The sequence below is a fragment of the Falco peregrinus genome, chromosome 4 (assembly GCF_023634155.1).
Source record: "Falco peregrinus isolate bFalPer1 chromosome 4, bFalPer1.pri, whole genome shotgun sequence".
NCBI classification, from domain to species: Eukaryota; Metazoa; Chordata; class Aves; order Falconiformes; family Falconidae; genus Falco; species Falco peregrinus.
Window position 1 is genome coordinate 66,353,915 of NC_073724.1, and position 21,485 is coordinate 66,375,399.

Below are 21,485 nucleotides of genomic sequence, written 5' to 3' on the forward strand. Positions count from 1 at the left end.
AAGACCCAAACATCCTCATGATGGAATCTTAACCAAGCCTGCGCCTGACTTTTCACCACAAAGCCTGTTTAATCAGATTGATTAGGGTAGATACCTCTTAAAATAGTCAAAAGTCTTTAAAAAAAACCTCCTTCATATGATTGCACTCCGGAGGGTAAGAGTTTTGTATCATACAGAGTCATTACAGCACAACCAAGGTGTTGTTTCCATAAAGAGATCACAGAATCTTACTTCACTCCTAAGCAAAGACAAAAATATCTATTATTTTAAAATCATTAGGCCTGTAAAGGTAAGAGAAAAACTAAGGGTAGGACAAGATTAATCACCCAGCAAGTCCAAGAGCTACAGAACTCTTTGTATCTTAAGCAAATAATAATAAAAAAATAGTATCAGAGAAGAATAAAGGAGAGGCTTATCTCTTCATTCTGATACCATTCTGTTCTTCAAGAGCCTTCTCAACTGTACTTTTCAAAATCTTAGGATTTGGTTATTAAAGAGGAAGTTCATGTGTGGATTTCAGAGAAAAGAAAAAACCAAAAATCCACCACATCTGTTCTTGAAATCACTAGGCAAATAATGACCAGCTACCAAAAGTCACCACAGACATGACCTATGAGCTCCAGAGATTAAGTATATGCTGGAAAGGCGATTCCCAATGCAAACCAATTAGTTATTTGGTGTTTACTTTTACCCAGCTATAAAATTAATTTTTGCTATTATCATCACATGCAGTTTCCATCCACCAGCCAAGAAACAAAACTCAGGCTTTTTTAGTTCCCTTCACCTCTTACTGAAGAGGTTCTGGGGCAGAAAATCTATCGGAAGGAGCCTGGAGAAGAAGTTAACACAACTGAGATGATGAGCTGCACAGAAACCACTCATGTGCAGAAAGGATTATACAATCTGTCCAGCTAGACACAGAGCATGAAGTTTACAGCCTGGGTTGGGCAAGGGCAGTAATGCGCAGGACTGACTACGGACATATGGGAATAGCACTTTAAACTTGATTCAGTATGAATAAAAGGGTAGGGAGTTATCAAAAATACACCCAAAATACTGGACACTGTCTGCAGGAATGAAAGATTGACAGCTCTGGATCCCCAGCTCCTCATACTTGGATGTTCCTGTACTCTTAATTTATTCTTAAGCTTGTAATCTTTTGTTTCCACTCTTGAAAATAAAAATGTAGCCTTAAGACTCAATGTATACTTCTGTTGTTTGCATTGTAATCTTCCCTTGGATGGAGGTTCAAGGTCAAAGGGTCCACACCAAAGCAAGTTTTAGAGAAGCATGTTCTTCTAGTATAGAAAAATACAATAAAGACAGTCAACGTAAGCAGCTCTGATCAATAGAAGCCATATAGCGCAGGTCTAAGTAAACCAGATGCTAGGAGCCATCAATGGCTGGTCGGCCAAGAATAAACATGGTGTCTTCTCCACCAGTTCGTAACTTCTGGAAGGCAGATTCCTTTATCGGATCTAGACCAGAGTTGCCACTCCATCCAAAAACAAAACAACATGGGTATTTCACAGTTTATGACCTACCCCATCACATCTTCTGTCTCAATTATAATGATTACCACTAACAGTAAAATTACCTGAGTGATAATTCATGGTCCCCCAGCTGATAATATATTCTGCTGATTTTATAGAAGGCTTCAGTGTTATCGTTCTTTAATTTAGCAGCAGCTTTCAAGTCGCTAATAGCTTTGCTTGGCTCTCCTTCCTTTATATAACACTCAGCTCGAAGCTCCCGTAGCTCTGCATCCCAAACACAAACCTCGACAAATCAAAAATAAAGGTTGTTTTTGGTCCGTAACACTTCACTTTTCCTCCCCAACAAACAAAAAATCCCGTTTAATTTCACTTTGCCAAATGCAACAGCATAAGGTTCAAGCTGCATGCAGAGCACATGAAATTAGCATCTCTGCTTCCTGGTGGATGCTGTGATGCACCTGCCCAACAGAAATCAAAGGGATGAAAAATTTGTAAATGATTCAATGACATCACGCAGGGAGATGAATTAAATCTAATGGCACTGCTTAAACTGGGACGGTCTGTTGAGCCTCCAGGGAAGGATATCAGAATAATAAATTATTGTATCTTCCCAAAAGAATAGGGGTAGGGAACAGCAAGGACCAAGGTGTCAGTTATCCTCTAGAAAGAAGCCTGTGGGTAAGATTCAGCTACGCAAGAACTGACCTTAGTATCCAGATTTTAAAGATCAATATACGGAAGCAACAATGTCACACTATGGCAAGAATTAACTACTTAAAAGGAACTGCCTATCATCACTGGCACTGGAACAGGCTGCTCAGAGAGGTTGTGCAGTCTCCTTTTCTGGAGGTAATCAAAACCCACCTGGATGTGATCCTGTGCAACCTGCTCTAGGTGAATCTGCTGTAGCGGGGGGTCAGACTAGATGTCTAGAGGTCCCTTCCAACCCTGACCATCCTGTGTGATTGTGCAATTGGTTCATTTGTTTGTAAACCATCATTTTAGAAAATAAGGGTTTTCTGCTTTTCCATGTTCCCTCCCCATAAACAAACTCCCATGCTTTGGCAGTTTCTTCACCAAAAGTCAGAACATTGTAAAATCCAAGTCAACAATGTTAATTTGTATGTGAAGTGATAGCAGTTAATTGTCTTTTAATATATATTTTTATATGACACGCCAAATGCCCACAATTGATTTATTTACACTTCTACTATCAGACTACCTATACTGATGATGATTCAACAAATACAGATATATAAAGAACGAGCTGAAAATCCAGATAGCTCTGTACTTAAACTTTGTGATTTTTTTTGTATCTTTTGTTACTTCATTTACTCAAGACAAGAATTGCCTGCATACAGGCAATGAAAAATCTAGATAAAAAAAACCTTACACCTCCTATATTTACCAAAACTTCATTGTTGGAGAACAACTTTTTTTACTATCTTCCTCAAGAATATTAAACTCTGGAAAAACAGGAAAGTATAATCAAGAAAGTTATCTGTAGCAGAAGCTTGGCTGAAGTTGTATCTTTAACCCAAACTACAACCTATTACTTTGACTTTTTTGCAGCTAGTGCTCAGCATTCTCCACTCTCCAACTTCATTATGGACTCACAGTACGCAGCAAAACTGAGCCAGTTACACCAGTTGTTTTCACACCAGTGAAGAAGTTATTAAACAAAAACACACAGATGTCAGACAGGAACTCTTACTTCCCTTTCACAGTACCATTTTACTTAACACTTACTGCCAAGATTTCATCAAGGAGAGAAATAGCAGCTTCGTAATCCTCTTGCCGGTAGGCAGCTAATGCTTGTGAATGCAGGCGCTGTAGCTCATCAGATTTTGTCAGTTGAGTCTGGGCTTCTTTTTCCTCATTATTGCTAGGATTAGATTTGAGCTGCAAAGATTAACAAGGAGAGACTGAAATGCTTGTTCAAGGATTTTTTTTATCCCACTAACAATCATATAATGGAGAACTGATTAAAGCTGCAAATAAAGCAAAATTCCACTGGAAATGTTTCCAATTCCAAACTTCAGAAAAACGAAAGACATTTTTAGCTTCAATACAGATTGTCAGAAGTCACAGAAACCTAATTTTTGCCCCTACCACGACTGATCATTTACCATCGGACACACATCATACATAACAGTTGTCCCCCTATCACCTGGTGGAAATCACAGACCTCTCAATTTTAGTCTAGCTAAATCATCTTTCTGCAGTTATTAAACACTGGATTCCTCAGCATCAGTAGGAAATATATCTACATGGCATAATCACATATCTCACTTTAAGCACAATACACATTTAGAAATTCATGGCAGAAACATATGCAATGTGTCACAGACAGTCTTGAAGTGAAGCTGTGGTGCTTACATTTTCCGCAGAAAGAGTGGCTACTGGAGCAAGTTAAGATGCTACAGATGAGGGAAAGCCTCAGCTGGGAATTCATGCACTTTGCTTCATATGTAGTTTTAAACAAGCCTAAAGTTTTGTCTACAAAGGCTCCCATTTCTCAAACCCCTCTGAGCAAGCAGAAGGGGTTACATTGTACTTGCCTTCACTTGTTTAGGCAGCTTTGTATGTTCAAAGGGAATCAAAAAACAACCCCCAAAAAAAATCCCACAGGCAACTCCTCTACCACCCAGGAAGACAAATATGGACCAAGAGGAATCTCAACCATTCTCCTGCAAAACCAGGAAGCAATTTGTAAAATCAGCGTAGTTTGAGTAAGGCACTGCCTTCACATGTGATCACTGACTTCCAAAGTTTTAAAAGAAACAGATCAGCAGGACTTGAATTTTTTTAAAATTTTGCTTGTTGTAAAATAAAAACTTGCACTATGTTGCATTTTAGGCACAGAGTGCTGACAAAAGATAAAGTCTTCAAAGTCATCCAGTACTTTCTTCCCTCCTTTAAAGTAAACTGATGAGGAAAAGGGAAGAGGCAAGTTCTGCAAACATTCATACTTTGTGTTTAAACCTCTAAGGTAACTCAACACCAGCCCTCAGAACTCCTTTAACAAAATTCTCCCTGGTTCTAACACTTAAGTATATAAAAGGAAAAAGCTTAAATGCAACATCAAAAGCACGCACAAGTCCCACCTCTGCCTTAGATTCTTCATGTTAAGTCTTTTTGAACCTTATGCAGTTGTTTCATTTTTAGTCTGGCAAAAATCAAGTTGTACTTCGACCTGATAATTCTCCTTTATCCCCTGCACCGTCTTTCAGCAAGAAGAGAGGAATGTGATCAGTTTTCTTCTTTGCAGGCCAATTCCTAATAGAAATCTCAAAAACCTTTTCTTCTGGTTAGAAGAGAAACTCTGCCTATTAACCCTGATGCTGTGCATCCTCTTTCTCCCCTAAATCTGGAGCTTGTAGTAGAGGTAAATTTCTGCACTTTTAATTTTAAAAGTTCCAAGACTACAATATTCTCTGAATTTCCAGCTGCCTTGCTTAATTTTTCCCTCAAATTCTCAGCATTCTCCTCTCTTAAAAATTAAGAGCATTTCCTATGGACAAGCTTTACACTTCCACCTAAACATCTCATGATAACACTGCGCTCCTTAGACACACAGTATGTTTCTTGTAATTTATTTGGAGCAAAACGTCAGTGGGGTATGAAAAGCAACATTACAATCACACAGACAATTCCAATAGTAATAAATACCATTTGAGTGAAACATCCTAGAAAATTCTGGGTAGTACAAACTGTCCAGTTAAACAAAGGGCAACTTTTCAAGCTATCATGCAAATTACACATCAGGCCTTTGTGTGCCACAGTATGATGAAAACAAACTCAGAAGCTTTTAAATAGTTAGCTTATTGCCATGTTTTAATCAGTAATGTTAACTAAAGCAAAAAGAAGACTATTCATTCAGCTTCCAGAAAAAAAGCTGGAAATGTGATACAGTTGTTTGATACTCATTTTGGTTTGCTTTCCTATTTTTTTCTGTCCTTTGCCTTATGATCAGAGGACTGTCACATCACTATCAATAACAAATCACATTTCAATTACTTTCTCCTTTTCCTGTGGGGCAGTAAGCTTGGGGGTGACAACTCAGAACAAATGCTTGCAAAAAGCGTGTGCAAGATTTCCAAGAAAGGAGCAAAGTATTAAGAAAACCCTTCAGCTTAATTTAATAGAGGTCTAAGGCAAACCTAACACTCCTCTACATGCTTCACCAATGGCCTCAAAGCACAAAGTCAGAAGCCATGCTCTACTCAGTTCTGCTCAACAAGCATGCTGCTACTGGTGAATGCGTTGCATCTGAGTATCTTAGTATGTATTATAAACAGACACTACAACTTGGAACACTCTTAAATACCGTTGTTTAAAAAACAAAATACTGTTAAAACACCCAAAACGTTATAGACTCACTGTTTCTATACCTTTCTTACAGTGGTCCAGTGAACTAATGTAGGCATACACCTGCACATTCTAAAGCTGGTTTATTTTCTTGCTTTTCAAACTGGTAAATACACAATGAAAAGAAATTGATTAGGCTTGCGAAAAACATTCTGTGGGGAACTGAAGTAGCCTCCATGGTTTGTGTTATCCAAGATCAAGATATCCATGCACTCAAGAAGAGTGCACAAAGGAAAGCTCCACATTGGCAGAGCAATATATTAGGTAATGCAGCTATGATGTTAGATAGAAAAAAAGCAAGGAAATATTTAAATACCTTTCATTCTTTAACCATGAAGCTACAGACGATCACAGTACCACAGAGAAAAGTATTTGGAAACAATCTAACGTTGCTTTGATCTGGTTAGGAGTGCTTCAACTACCCAAACCAAGACTGCCTAATAACTTACTCAAATCAGGTTAACTTATAGTGCCATAAGATGGTCTCCACCCACACCCAAAATAGTGTCATTACACATACCAACCAACCATGCAAAACTATTACCCAGTGTATTTTGAAACAGACAAGGGCTTCTCTAGATGAGAAAAGCATTTGCAGATGTACAGTGTTCAGTTGCCTGGTCGTGGCTGACATCTAGTGGAGCTGGAAGCAGCATCTTCAGTTTCCAGCTTTTAAGTGTTGATGCTTCCAAGGGAGACAGTACTGTCTATTTAGGACACCTCAATTTACAGTATTTATTGCAACAAACTGCAACTGTGACTATTACAGTCAGTCTAAAATAAATAATTAAAAAAATGGAGACAATTTAAAATAATATCATAACTTGGTCCTTTCCAAAACGTGTCATTTTCTCTAAAACACAAGCAGGGTCACTGACAATATTACAAGGCATACACAAAGGGCTGTCAGGACTTGCGTTGCTCTTGTCAAATTTTCAAAAGGCCTTCTATCAACCAAAATATACCAATATTCCTTCCATTTTCACTAAAAATCACATGCTTAAAAGATCAAATAAATATTCCTGGGCTTTCATGAATTGAGGCCTTAGATATGAGCACTGATGTGCCCACAGATCTGTCCTGTTGACTTCTATCATTCAGAAAATACTAACCAAAACAGAAGAAACTTGTATTAAAGCATATGAACACTCAACCAAAGTTGGAGCAGAGAAATAAATACTATTTATATACTGTGAGCAACAACTTTCTGAAGTCACCTAAGGACTTCTGCTTAATCCCTGTTCCATCCTGGGCACTCTGGACACAAGAACCAGACCCCTCTGCTGACACCTGTTGCAAGTTTTAGTACTCCTTAGATCCTGTACTTCCAAACTGGTAGCTGAGCAGCCAAGGAAAAAGCTAAAGAGCTTCTAAAGACTAATGAGTTGTGATTCTGTATTGCTAGACAGGGGAAAAACAAAACAAGAACTGGCCCATGTAAGGAACCTTGTCAACTTGGTGCATCTGCTGGCCAAAAGGAGATGTTTCCAGAAACGTCTTATTTCTTAACATGTCAAGGCATAAGTTTGAATCACACCCTCTACCCAAACCTCGTGATTAATTCTGGCCAACAGGGAAGTACAGAGTAGAAAAAAACATGTTATTTTTAGATTGCCTTGTGAAGGCCGGGGTGTCAAGAGGCTCTGCTCCTGGAAGGAGTACACTCACCCTTTCCAATTAGGCATTCCCACTGCCTGCTCTTATACTGGCATTGCCTCACAACACAGCCAGCACAGATATGCCACAGGGGGTAGAAACATCCAAACATAGGAACAACTCTGCTTAGCAATCATATAACCTTCAAGAGGTTTAGGGTCTTCATGAAACTTTTCCTACATACTATAAAAACCATGTAGAAAGAAATTAAGGGTACGACTTTTTTTTCTTTTCACAAGTATATGCTGAACAGTGGGTTTTATTATTGTAGACAAAGAAAAGAAAAAAGTTTCAATGATTCTTTTAAGCTCTAGACAAAACAAACTGCTGTTACAAACTAGGAAAGTTTGTCATCCTCTCCTCTAGATGAGCTGGATTTTTCTTACCCTTTTCTTTTCCTCAAAAATGACTGCATCTCCTAAACTGTTGAGATCCCTTTTAAAGGGGCATGACTCCAAGAGGAAGGATGGGAAGTAGGAAATAAATAAAAAAATAAAAAAAAAAAGCAAAGCTTTTCAGAGTCTCCACTGGGATTCACAAACCATCTCACCCCTGCATGTCTCTCCTTGGACAGTCCAAGTAAAATTATTCTCCTTAGTTTTCACACCCTGATCTGATTTCTCCAACTCAAAAGCGGGGGATATTTTAAACTACAAACTACTCCCATGAAGTCAACACCTGACCCAAATAGACAAATGATCTTGTGTTAAATCACACAGAGAAACACATCTACTATTATTCAAGGGGATATAATCTACTTCAAAGAAAACTGGCTTTACCAGAAGAAAGCCTACCTCATCTACACAACTACTTCCTCAGGAAAAAAAAAAAATTAACACCGAAGATAAAAATTCTCACATGTAACATGCCACAATTAATTTCTGTAAGCATATGACTTCTTCAGGACCACCTATTCTAGGTAACATCCTGAAACCCTGCAGAGTAAACAAAGTATATTAATTTTCTTCAAATTAAGACTACCCTTTCAGTGAAGGATGGGTGGGGCAGAGGTTTGTTTTTGGTTTGGGTTGTGGTTGTTGGGGTTTGTTTTTTTTAATACAGTATTTCCACCCCATCCTTCCATGATACTCAGTTTCTGGAGGCTCAAACATATGACCAAGCTGCTGCATGCCTACTGACTTACAGTGACTGTTTGCAGATTTAGTCTATGCACTATTAATGCTGGATGTCCCGAGTTTTTCTCCAGTTTAGCTCCAGATCTGGACATCAAAGTTTACTGATATGCTACATGCTTACCCAGTATGACAGCATTCTAGTTAGCTGACCCAGCCAACAAAAGATGCTAGAGGGCTGTTCAGATCCTGATTCATGTTTTCTCAGCTAAAGAGCAGAATCTTAGATTACATACGTTACTCTGATCACATGTAAAGCACACAATTTTAGGTATTCAAGTCCACAGCTACATTCTAGTCTAAAAGTTACTGAGATGCTACTGGAATTTCTTTGCATCATTATCTGCCCTAGTAGCAGAAGGCACTTTCATTTCAAGATACAACTGGTTCCTCTTGTCTTCTTGACCCCCAACTTAAAATATGAGTCAAAGCTTCCTGGTACCTACTATTTACCTTGCTCCTACCACTTCTGGCAGCAAAGATAGGCTCTGGATGTAAAAGTCTTGAAATCATCTAGAAAGCTATTAAATCCCTAATAGCCTTCCTCCTCCTCTTGTCCCCTCTCATTTACCAAAAAAAAAAAAACCCAAAGAAACACAGACTATTAATACATTTCACAGTATTGTGACTATACTTAACACAAACATACTGCCAGAGTATACTAAAATACAGGTATTTTAGACACACAGAGAACCGGTACAATACTCACATTGACTATCTGAAAGACTTTGAAGAAAACAAGGGAGATCTCTCAAAGAAATATGTATTCTACTTAAAAGATTTAAGGTATGTAAGATAACTTAATCCCTCCCCTGTTTGAATAAGTTAACCTATTACAAAGTATTACTTTAATATTGGATTGTTTCTTTGAATATACTACACAAGTGAAAATTGTGCTCTTCAAAACAGACTGCTTGCCATATTCTTTAAGTACATGAGCAATAACGTTCACAGAATCAAGGAAACTGGAATTAAGAATTAGGACCAATATTGTATCTTCATAAATAAGCTTCTGAGAAGAAACATTATTCCACCTCAGATTTAGAACTTGACTGAAATAGGCAGCAATCTAAATTTTTGCAGCTGGTTTGAAAAAAGGGCAAGCTACTGGACAGTTGACTAGAAATGCTTCTCCATCCATATGAAGCATTAAGCAATACTTCAACAAAGACTTAACTGCAAAGAGATACACACACAAAGTCAGAATCAACACTGACATCACATTAATTGCTATTGCAGCAACTATGTCCTGAGTTAATCAGACCTGAACGACATTCTCCCACATTTGCAAACAGCAGGGCTGCATTGCCATCAGACGTGCAACAGCAGAACACACTCCTAAAAGACTTAGGAAGCAGCAGCAGCCAGAGAAGCCATGCCTATATGGATTTCAGAATAAGCTACTGCAGCTTTACTACAAGCACAAAGACTGCTCGGTGCATTTACACCTGCAAGAGCTGTTCCTCTCAACTGTCCTGCAGAGTGTACAATGTAACTGCTCTCTGACATACATACTCGCTAGTAAGATTTCCATTAAACATCTGTGACCTGCAAGGCAGAACTGTTTTTTCCATCACACTCTTCAAAGAAAGCCAGTAAGACACCATCAGTTACACTTGCAAATTCTATTTATTTTGGCATAAGGAACATGCAAGCTGTTCAAACTAGCAACTTTTAAAAGTAAGCAAGAATAAGAAAGGATCTTCTTTGTTTTCATGCTTACAGAAGTTTTGTGCAAAAGAGAGGGAGTAGTTTCACATATTCTCTCCCAGAACAGAATTCTGGGGTTAGATTAGTGTATTTTTGCAGCACAGCTGAAATGGACAAAATACCCAGCAAACAAAAAAACAACCCAAGCGAGTTTTAGGTTGTTAACATCCAACTGTGTTTGTAAAGAAACTGTGGGCACTTGCAGAACACAGAGAGAAAGTATTGTCAATGCATTCGTGAAAGATGGAGAACTCTGCAGGTGAGAAGACATACAGATGCATGCCACTGACACACACCGATTTTAACAGCCCAGTGACTAAATTCAGAGCCCAGGATCCTTTTGCAATCAGTGAAGAGAGACAGGAACCTTCGAAGGTTGATCCATGAGGCCCCTAGTGATTTCCCAGGGTGACCAGAATATATTGATGTAAAGCAGCATTCAATTGTGTAATCTGAGTCCCTTGTCACTTATCCTTTCTTTCTGAATGAAGACTGTTCCCTAGTGTAGGCGCCATCAAGCAGAGATCATGAAGTGCCAGGCACACACAAAAAAAAAATTCTGAAGTGCTATGCTACTTCATGCAACACCTTCTGATTTCATCTTCTGCACTGCACTGCCACTTTATTAGTCATTTATTCATACAAGGTAGCTTGGCTACCATACCTTTAAAGAACAGGAAAGACATACACATTTACTCTAGAGCATCAGAGTCAGGATGAGACCTTGGCTCAGAACTCAACCTTAAAAGCAGTGATGTAGTTCAGCTTAGGCCTCCAACGTACCACATTTTTAAAGTCATCCTCTGCTTCATCAAATTTTCCTTGCTTCAGCAGTAAGTGTCCTCTCTGTAATCTGGCCTGAAATGAAACATAATATGATTTCTTTTGATACAAATTGCAATCCAGCAAAGTATGAACACAAGGTTCAGTTTTCTTTCACAGGAAAAAAATTTCATTTTACTACAGCTAACAAGCTGAAACACAGAACACAACACCTGTTCTTATCTTCTCAAACTGACAATGTTCTTATGAGGGCTTTTTGATGGTAAAGGATCACTCTGCACCAGAAATAAGGGGCAAGAAGCAGCCACAGTTTTTATTAGCAGCTGCAACTCATAGAAAGAACTCATTTGAAGAGTTGCACAAACTGAGTGTTAAACTTACACCATTTTCCTGACTGTAACTGCTTATAGATTTTAAGAAATTAGCAGAAACAAACAATAACCATATCCACATATAATTCTTCCACTGAACTTTCAGAATAAAAGCTATGTAAACAAGTTAATGATTTAGAAGAATTTATTATAAGAATGTTTTCATACAACCATGAATTTAACAGTTGCTCCTTCATTCTAAGCTATAAAGGATGTGCCACTGTCCATGGAAAAGGGAGACAAGAGAAGACTCCAGCACCAGTCTCCCAACTAGCGATGCAGTCCCCACACATAGTACACAGAAGTGAGAAAGGGGTAAGTAAATCAGAACTTCCAACAATCCTATAGGAAGGTAGTGAGATTAGGACAGTTCCCGCGGAGAAGAGATGCCTCAAATCAAATACCAATTAAGACAGAAGAAAAACAGAGACATCTGCGCACTCTCTTCCCCCAGCCTCTCTCAGAGGGCATAGCCTTGGTGACTGAAAGAAGTCACAAGCAAGAGAAGGAAAGTGTTTAGCACAAATCCATGAGGAACGTGAACTTAATAAAACTACTATTAGTTGCTAGAGTAACTGATTATAGACTGTCCTCAGCATAGTTGCTAATTCACACACATACACTATTGCTATTATTTTACCCTATTTAAAGCCTGAGTGATATCATACTTTCTATTTCTATTGAGCAAAGTCTTTTACAGTTTGAAACAGGGTATTTTTTTATGCTTGAACAATTTTCAATTCCAGTAATACTTACTGATGTGAAGTCCTGCTTTAATTCAACCACTTTACTTAAATCACGAATTGCTGCTTTAGATTTGCCCATGGCTAAGTACACTGTGGCTCTTCTGTAATAAGCAATGTAGTTATCAGAGTCTCCCTCTGCAAGTGAACAAACAATGATCAGAATACTATCTCAAGGTAATTGAAACTTTGGGTACAGCGACACTGTAATGACTAAAAATATATTACCTGACTTTTAAGGCACTGGGAAAAATGATGTTTATCAAACATAATATTTGTAACATTATTCAAGCAGTATTTTCTATGCAGTTTGAGTATTTAACAATAAAGATTACAGAAACTATGTAAATGCCAAATAATTAAAGAGTACTGAAGGCGAAATATGTACATGTTTTTCAGCTTTGTACCGGAAAACAGCCACTACATACTAGAGCTTTACCTCCAGCTGCAAGCCTATATTTGAAAACATGCCAATTCGTCATTCTCCATCCCATCCATCATACAGTATGCAAGCAAATAATCCCAAAATGACCAATGTGTTATTCCAATGTCATCACAGACACATAAACACTTTACATCATCCACTGAAATAGCAGCAACTTCTTTCTTTAAAGTGGGCACCAACATCCCCCTCTCAACAGCAGACAAATGCACGTACATTATAAAAACCTGAAGGCTAAGGCCCACACATTCCATGTTGTCTGCTGGTCAAACTTCCAAGATCCAGAAATTTTAACACTCTCTAGGCTAGCACATATATGTACACCCTTACAGTAAGTAGTCTCTGAAACTAAGAAGAATTTTCTTAATATTCTTCTCTATGCAGTATTTCAAAGAAACTGATGACAGTTACTGTGAGCTCTCAAGCAAAAGAAACTCAGACCATCAAAACACTGTCTTCTACTGCATGTGGCTAAGTTTTTTACTGTGCTAATAAGAAAAAAAAATTAAAAATCATCTATTCAGAATTTGTAGACAAGTATATCTGAGAAACAAAACAAGTATTTCTCATTCTCACTTCATCTGATGTTAAAGTAGAACTTTAAAATAAATGGAACAAATAGCAATGCCAAAAATCTTATGATCAGTAATCAAGCTTCATAGCTAGCAACCTCCATTACCAAAAGACTAGTTCAGTTCTCACTAGAAAAGGTATCCACACTCTTCCTCTAAAATGCTTTGGCTGTGGAAATGCTAATGTCCATAACTGAAATTTAATAGTAACTCCCATGCTGTATGCCACCTTGTATGCCAGCATTATAGGCATCAAGTAAATTCAAATGTTACTATCTTTAACAAGTATTAAGTCCTACTGCATACAACTTAAACGTGTAGAGTAAGCACAAATCAACAGCTGAAATTAAGGAACTTTATTAATACACAAAAGATGAAAGATACAAAAGAGCTAACCCCAAAACACACATTCCACCACCAGATAACAATCTTTCTGACAGAGAGTATGGTTTTGCGTCAGCTCCCTTGTAACAGTAGTGAACAGCAATTGACATTTACCCAGAGAGACTGCATAAGCCAGCAACTTAATGAGATTGAATTGAAAATTCTTTCAATGAAGAGAGAGAAAAAGGACAGTAACTTTCTTCTATTTTAGAAGTTTGCGAAAGAGAAAAATAGGCCTGCTGAGGCAAGACAAGAGGATCTGTAATGATGCAGTACAGGCAAAAAAGGATTAGAGAAATTTCATCTCCCCTCCTCTACAAACACAGTAGGCAAATTGTGCTTAAAATCTTTTCAAAGAAGCAAAATACGAAGAAGGTCTGATGGAAGCTGAGGCAATCAGGCTCAAATCAACGTCCAACTAAGAATCCCATCAAGGTCACAACAAAGCCAGTCACACTGCACTTCTACCAGCTGCTTGAGCACTGCTGGCAAAGCACAGGGTTTCACCCCATGCAGGCACTGCTCATGTCACCTCACACCACTGCTGCCTTTGCACCACCAGCAGCATTCTCATGGCCACAGACTGAACTGGACTTTTCACCAAACCCAAATTAAAGCTTGCCAACTTGCTGAGATCCCACAGGAATGCTTTGGCAGTAACACACAAGGCAAAAGGAGTAACAGACCACCTCTTGGTGGAATGATGAGTTTCCATAGCACAGATAAAAAAGGAAGTTCCTCCCTCCACTCCCTTTTACATAAAGGAACCTGATCTTACAGAAAATATGAACTCTGAATCAGCAGATATTTCACTTACATATCACTATGAGACCAAGGCATGAAAAGTCGCAATAGTATGACTCATTAACATGTAACACCTGGGTAGTATTCTTCTCACAGAGGAAATTATGCACTTATACACACTATAACAGAGTACAACAACTTAAAAAACAAAAAAAAAACCCATGCAATTGAGAAACTGTAGTGTTAATGGACATTGCTCTTGGGTGGGGCTGTCTCCACATTTCAATTAAAGGATTTTAACCTGCAAAGTTGCTTTAAAATTTATAGACATTTAACTCCTCTGTTTGTTGAAAATGCAGAACACCAAAACAAAACCTCACTCACTAGCTGACTGTAAGAGAGGGACAGTTAATATGCTCTTCACTACCAGTTTAGTATCTCAAACCTGTAGCATCAGTTTCACTGAGGTATCACCCATTTCAAGATTTAATAAATAAATAAAAAAAGAGACTATTTTAAATGTTGAATTTTTTTATCCACGCTGGATAAATCAACCTTTCAAAGACATACTTCAAAAAAGTTTATAAAGATGAAATCTAATCTTGATGGGATTAGCTACAGGGAATACCTCAAATGACACCACAGTCAAATATAATTGCTTTGATATAGCTGGCTACAGCTAGCTTGCTGAACAGCAATGACTTTGTGGACCTACAGTTTCTTTTATCAAAACCAAAGCATAAATATTCTACTGCATCTCTGCTGGGTCCTGTCCAAACTGCTGTATAAAGGTGCCCCAACTTCTGTGACTCATGGAACACAATTTACAAGAAAATGGGTTAATTATGAAGCAAATAGTAGGGGAAAAAAAAACCCCACCCAAAGGTATTTCAGCACGAGAGTCGTCTTCCTGAGATACATACCTATAGCCGCATGAAAGTGAGACAAAGCATCTGCTAGCTGTCCAGCAGCCAGTAACTTCTTTCCCATTTCAAGTTGTTTTTCCACTTCTGCATTTATTCCACATTCAGCTCCTTAAAGAAAAACAAAAAGATCAAGGTTCTGAATGACAAGTTTGATTATACTAAATGCATACAGTCATAATACATGTATCACACAGTTCTTGATGTAGAGGCAGAAGTCACATCTTCCTGTACTAAAACAACCTAAGGCCTAACACAAGACACATCTGCCCTGTTCCAAAAAGAAGTCAAAATAAATAAACACTGTAAAGCACCACATTGCAAGGCGGCACCAAACATGCATTTCTATTCCTGTCTATATATTCAGTAACATACCTTTGCACATCAAGCCTTATACATCAATTATAAACACAGTTTGACAAAATACATTTAAGTGGGCTTTCAATTTCAAAAGAATCTGGAAAAACACTCCTAATGCACACACAGCAAATATAAAAAGGCTCTAAGTTAAATTTCATTACCCTACTGGTAACTTAGGACTCAATTGAGAGCTGTTAGGTACTTCAGAGATTGGCTTCTGATCTACTGCACTTTTGTCTCATCTTTATAACTTCCACGGCAAAATGTTTCTTAAGCACATTTATTTTGACATAAATAATTAAAATTCTCACTCCCTTGTCATTTAACCAGTAGCATGAAAATCATACTAAAGTGGTATGCTTTCAAAGTGCCAGTTGTAGTTTAAAGCTAATAAATTGCTGCTGGTCAACCAACAGGGAAAGACTATTGTTGAGAGGAAATGAGCAGCTGTGTGCAAGTACATGCTGTACATCTATTAATTTAGCCACAGAGGTTTTTCATTTGTACTGCTTCTGGCATTCTTCAAATCAGGACAGAATTTCCCTACAACTTACCAGTTTATAACTGTTCAAACTTCCACGCTATAACCAGTTTTCTTTCACTACAAGCATACCCCATGCACAAATTTAAGCAAGGCAATATACAAGGTAAATTACATTGTTTAGAAAACAATGAACTACAATTACTCAGAATCAATTTCTTCCACTTAGGTTTTGTATTGAGCTAATTCAGATAGGCACTGAAAGGTGATTAAATAACAGAGTTTGTAATGAAAGAACAGTAATTTCTGATCACCAGGTCATCAAGATTTTAGAACTAGGACCTCTCAGCACCTGGGATCTTAATTTAATTTTCCTTTCCTATGCAGTAATATAGTTCACAATTCTTTTAATTCCACATTGTAAGAAAATCATTGAGCTGTCTATACTAAAATGAACAAAATGCCCTCTGTATCCACTGGAAACCAAGCTCCACCTGCTAAAAGTTTGACAATAATTCATCAAACTGGGCTGCAATTCAATTTCTTTATAACGATGACAGCAAACAAATTCCTTTAATTACAAAAATTACTATAAAATAAGCTTCAAATTTCCAGTCAGTAATTTTTTTGTTTAAGTAGATGAAGTTAAAATAGTAATTACTTATCATATAGTCAACTTGGAAATCTTACTAAACTGTGAATTTCAAAATCCATTCTAGGCATGTACAGCTCTGAATAAAATATAAATAGCTCCACTGTAGTGGAAAAGTTTTCTTGACAGTAATTTTTTTTTTCACAAGCAGTATTCTACTTCAAGATGGCTTTTATGTGAATGTCCAGCTTTCCAAAAAATGGATGTTCTTTACCATTTTGTTTCTTCTCTAGCTTAAAGCTTTGATCACTGTGTAGTCCAATGTCCTCTAAAATAACAAAGCAAGCATTGGGAAAAAAAAAACCAAACAACCAAACCAACAACACAACACAACAAAAAACCAACGCAAAACTGGAAAACACATGACAAATTTCCCTGGCTTTGGAAGTATGTATACTAGCAACAAATCAGGTATCAAACCATAAACAGAATGAAGTATTTAAGGTGAGGTAAAACAAACAAAAAACTCCTAAGCTTCATCCCTTCTGTCTCTCCCCACATATCAATATATGAAATCTTTCAAAACTTGTCAGTTTGAAATGGCATCCTAGAAGTGGGCTGCAAATTACTCTTTGATGAACCTTCCATCCACCTAAATGTGGCATTCAATTTTCAGTCTCATGCATCTGAAGGAGTGTCCTTGTTTCACAGTTTAGTCACATCAGGATAACTTCAAGAATGGATTTTTCACAGTAAGGTGTGTCTATACAATTCAGTGTCTTTCATACATATTGTTCAGCACAGTTTTAAAGTTACACAATACTCTAGGCAGGAGAGCCATCTTTTTCCTTGAAAATAATGAAAATAAAGGAAATTAGAAAGGTGACCAGTAGTAGTAAACAAGTAAGTAATAAGAGCAGAAGCAACAAAGATAGAGAAATAAGGCAAGCTGTGAAGGACTGTAGGTTCCCTGCAGAACAAGACTAATTATACCAGACATATTTTAAAACTTGGCTCTGCATGCTGCTGAACATCATAAATTGACGCGGGAACCTCCAGAAGCAGCCTATATAGTCAGGGTAACCCTGATGAAAAGCGACATTCACTGTAACTACTCAGGAACACTAGACTCTGACCTGATAGTTGGGCTATTTATTCATACAGATCTATTGCTTATTCATTTTCTGGCTGTAGGCAAACAATTGCTCTAAATAAACCATGCCACAGTAAACATCTAAAAACCATTAACGTACTCACAGGAGTCTAAGGACCCAAATTCTATGTAACTTTTTTGGGTATCTATTCACTCTCTGGTCTGGGAATGAACACAAGGATTCAATTTTAACCAGAGGAAAAACCAAACCAACCCCACAGAGCTCCTTCCCACAGTCATTAGTGAACTGGATGCCAAAGGCCCAGCACTACAGCTGAAGAAGCTTTGTATGCTCCAGCAAGAAACTATATTTATGCCAGAGATACACAAGTATACTCTCCATTTTTAAAACTTCCAAGTATTTTAATTTGAGTATTATTTCTAAAGCCTGCCTAATTGTTATCTCTTCACCAAGGACCTCAGACAACCACACATAAGAGCCTCAGCTATCAAATAAAGTCAGATATTCTGGATAAATTCAGAGTGTGTAGTCCTAGCACTGGTGCAAGAGTGGAAGAGTCAGAAAAACTAACCAAACAAACCAAAACACCCAAACTACTCATAAGTAAGAACTGGTATCAGCCCTGACAACTCAAAGCCAGCCAGAAGGCACGGGAAAGATTAGCAGGTGCAGCTAACCTGTTTTTCCAGTTAAATACACTCACGTCAAAAATTGTAACTTCCTGGTAGGAATTTTGTTTTATTAGAAACACTGGTGCTAATATGTGGGTACTTAAGTATACAAACTTAAACTATATCCTCAAATAACCAATCACATCCACAGTGTAAAAAGCTTAAGAAAGCCCTCCAACTTCAGAATACTTTCATGATTTTACATTTGTCTACAGGCTCCTCTTTTTCCCCTGCAGAATTTCCACCAACTTTTTTTTTTTAAATCTTGTTCCCAAGATGGGTGTCAGGACCATGAAAATAAATAGAATTAGTTCTGCGTACCAGAAACAGAGTTGTTTCAATTACAAAAGAAACATGTATGTCACTAATCTTAATCAGTTATGTGAACTTTTTTTGTTTTTTTAAACACACAAAAACACAATAGAGCTTGATGATTGTCTTGTCACCTGAGTGTCAGATCCTGCTTTGGGAGCATTTTTTTTATCAGAATGACCCTATGTTTAGCCTAATAAGTTATACTTGCTGTTACTTTTAAACAGGTTTGGGTTTTGCTTTAATGTGTGATTGCATCTTTGTGAACTGAAATCAAGTAAATATACCCTAAAATAGGAATGTGGCTTTGGTAAGTCCACATGTCCATTAAACCATATACTTGAAATAGGCTGGCAACTCCAAATAAAGAAACCTCATCAGGAACATCACTGCCACAATCTTGGGGCTGGGGGGGGGGGGGGGGGGGGGGAAGGAGGAGGAAGTATACTTTGACCACAATTATTATTTTTCCTCTAACACTACCAGAATACACATCCAAAAAGCAATTCCACACCACAGTATGTATTTTTACTCTACACAGCATCTTTGCCACAGTATGTTCCTGTTGCCACTTGGCCAGCTGGAGTATTCGCTAGTTTAGTGCAACTGAATTTCTAATGTCAAGCTCAGGTCAGTCTGAAGTCTACAGACTTTGATTACTGACAGCTTCAGTTCCACTTCACACTGCCACTGCTAGTTACAGAACGTTCCTCAGGTGAAACTCTGACTACATGTGCAACCGTATAACCAAGATACAAATTTAACAGGAGCCTGTGAATACAAGTTTGGTCATACAGGTGTTGCTGACAGTGTACTCTGAAAGTAAACACACCACACAAAGTGCAGATAAACTTCTCTGCTGAACTTCAAATACTAACGGTGAGGAAAAAAAACCGACTAAAACAAAAAAAACCCACCAGAACAAAACAAAAACAAATGCAACACAACTGTCAAAAGCCTTAGTGAATTTGAAGGTTTGGCACTAATAATGTCTGTGGCTGAAGAAGACCACTGAAAAAGCCTTTAAAATCGGGAACCGCACAGAATTCATACAGAAGTGAGGAACTCCAAGGCCAGTACAGAACTGGCCAATGCCGTCACACAGGTGCACTGGAGGATGCCACCACATTTTCAAGACTTCACAGCAGCTGGCACCCTATCAGAAGGCCAGGGAAAACTAAGCACACACCAAGCCACCTCCAACAGCACCGCCAGGAATTCAGGTAAAACCAAACAGGTTACAAGCGGCGACGGTGCCCTCATTACGCACGTTTCGCAACAGCCTCAATGAGGCGGCGGCTCCTAGCCCCTTCACACCCTTGCCAGAAATACTGCCCCGCTCAGGCCGTCCGGCGGGAGCTGCCCCGCCGCCATGGCGCTGGCGGCACTGGGGCCTCCCCCCGGCCCGGCCCGGCCGGCTCAGGCCGCCGGCTCCCCGCGGGCAGGCCGCAGCCCCGCCGGCTGCGCTCCGCTCTCCACTGGCACCTCGGCCCGGCCACGCCGGCTGCCCCACGGCCCAGGCGGCCACCCCAACACCCTCAGCGGCGCGACCGCCGACGAGAGCACGGCAGGAGGGAGGACGGCCAGGCACCGACTCGCCCTGGTCAGGCACCGCTGCGGGCCCGACGGCAGCCCCCGCCTCAGGCTCACTCGCCTCACACCCCGACGGGCCGCGGAGCACCGCGGCCACCGCCCCCGCCCCCACACACCCCCGAGCCGGCCCGCAGCCCGCCGCGCCCCCCCTCACCAACCCCACGCACGGCCCCAACAGCACGGCACCCCCTGGAGGGGCGGGCACACCCGCCGGCCCTCACCCTGGTACTGCAGGTCGAAAAGCACGAGCAGTAAGGGCAGCGCGGAGCCCAGGCGGCCGGCGGAGGCCGCGGGAGACACCATCGCCGCCGCCCCCCCGACGCCTGCGGCGACAGTGGCAGCGCCCCGGGCCAACGGCTCCAACTTCTCCGGGGTGGGTCGTGGGCGCCCCTGATTGGCCACGCCGCGCGCGCCCGCCCCTCGCGCTGGCCGAACACCGCCCTGAGCGGCGGGGGGGCGGAGCGGGGCGGGGCAGGGCGGGGCGCGCTCCGCGCCTGCGCGCCGCGGGGCCGGTCCGGGGCCGCTACTGCGCCTGCGCGCATGGGCGGGGTCCCGCTGCCGCGCGTGCGCAGGCAGGCGGAGCGCGCTTCCCTGACGGGAAATGGCGGCGCGGGCTGGCGACCCGGGTCGGGCGCTGGGCTCCAGGCCTCCAGCGGGTGGGGAAACCCGGCGTGTGCTCGTCTGCCGCCGCGTTTTATGTCGCGTCTCCTTGCCAGCCCCTCCTCCAGCGCCCGGGCTTCTCCTGAGGCCAGGAGGGCTTCGTTCCAGGCCTGCGTTCAGCCTGTGTGAGGGGGCTGTGCAGGGAGTGGCAGGCCTGGGGAAGGACAGGGCTTCGTTCCAGGCCTGCGTTCAGCCTGTGTGAGGGGGCTGTGCAGGGAGTGGCAGGCCTGGGGAAGGACGGGGGCCGAAAGGGCTGGCGGCGGGGCTTATGCGCTTAACACTCCTGATGTGAAGGGCCACCTCTTGGGGTGTGATGTTGCTGTTATCCTTCATTTTTCGAAGACAGTATATCTGGAATGCCCAAATTGTAGAA

General features: G+C 40.3%; 1 protein-coding gene across 1 annotated transcript in view; it reads right to left on the reverse strand.

Annotated features, from left to right (window-relative positions):
* Window positions 1–20,845, reverse strand: part of DNAJC3 (DnaJ heat shock protein family (Hsp40) member C3) — a 31,233-nt gene extending 10,388 nt beyond the window's left edge. Inside the window, exons 1-6 of the mRNA XM_055801935.1 lie at window positions 20,674–20,845; window positions 15,329–15,439; window positions 12,277–12,401; window positions 11,150–11,224; window positions 3,246–3,398; window positions 1,598–1,779 (exon numbers count right to left, since the gene is read on the reverse strand). Of these exons, the coding sequence (XP_055657910.1) occupies window positions 1,598–1,779; window positions 3,246–3,398; window positions 11,150–11,224; window positions 12,277–12,401; window positions 15,329–15,439; window positions 20,674–20,755 (728 nt within the window). The 5' untranslated portion in view covers window positions 20,756–20,845. The remainder of the gene's footprint in view (window positions 1–1,597; window positions 1,780–3,245; window positions 3,399–11,149; window positions 11,225–12,276; window positions 12,402–15,328; window positions 15,440–20,673) is intronic.
* Between the last annotated feature and the right edge of the window lie 640 nt (window positions 20,846–21,485).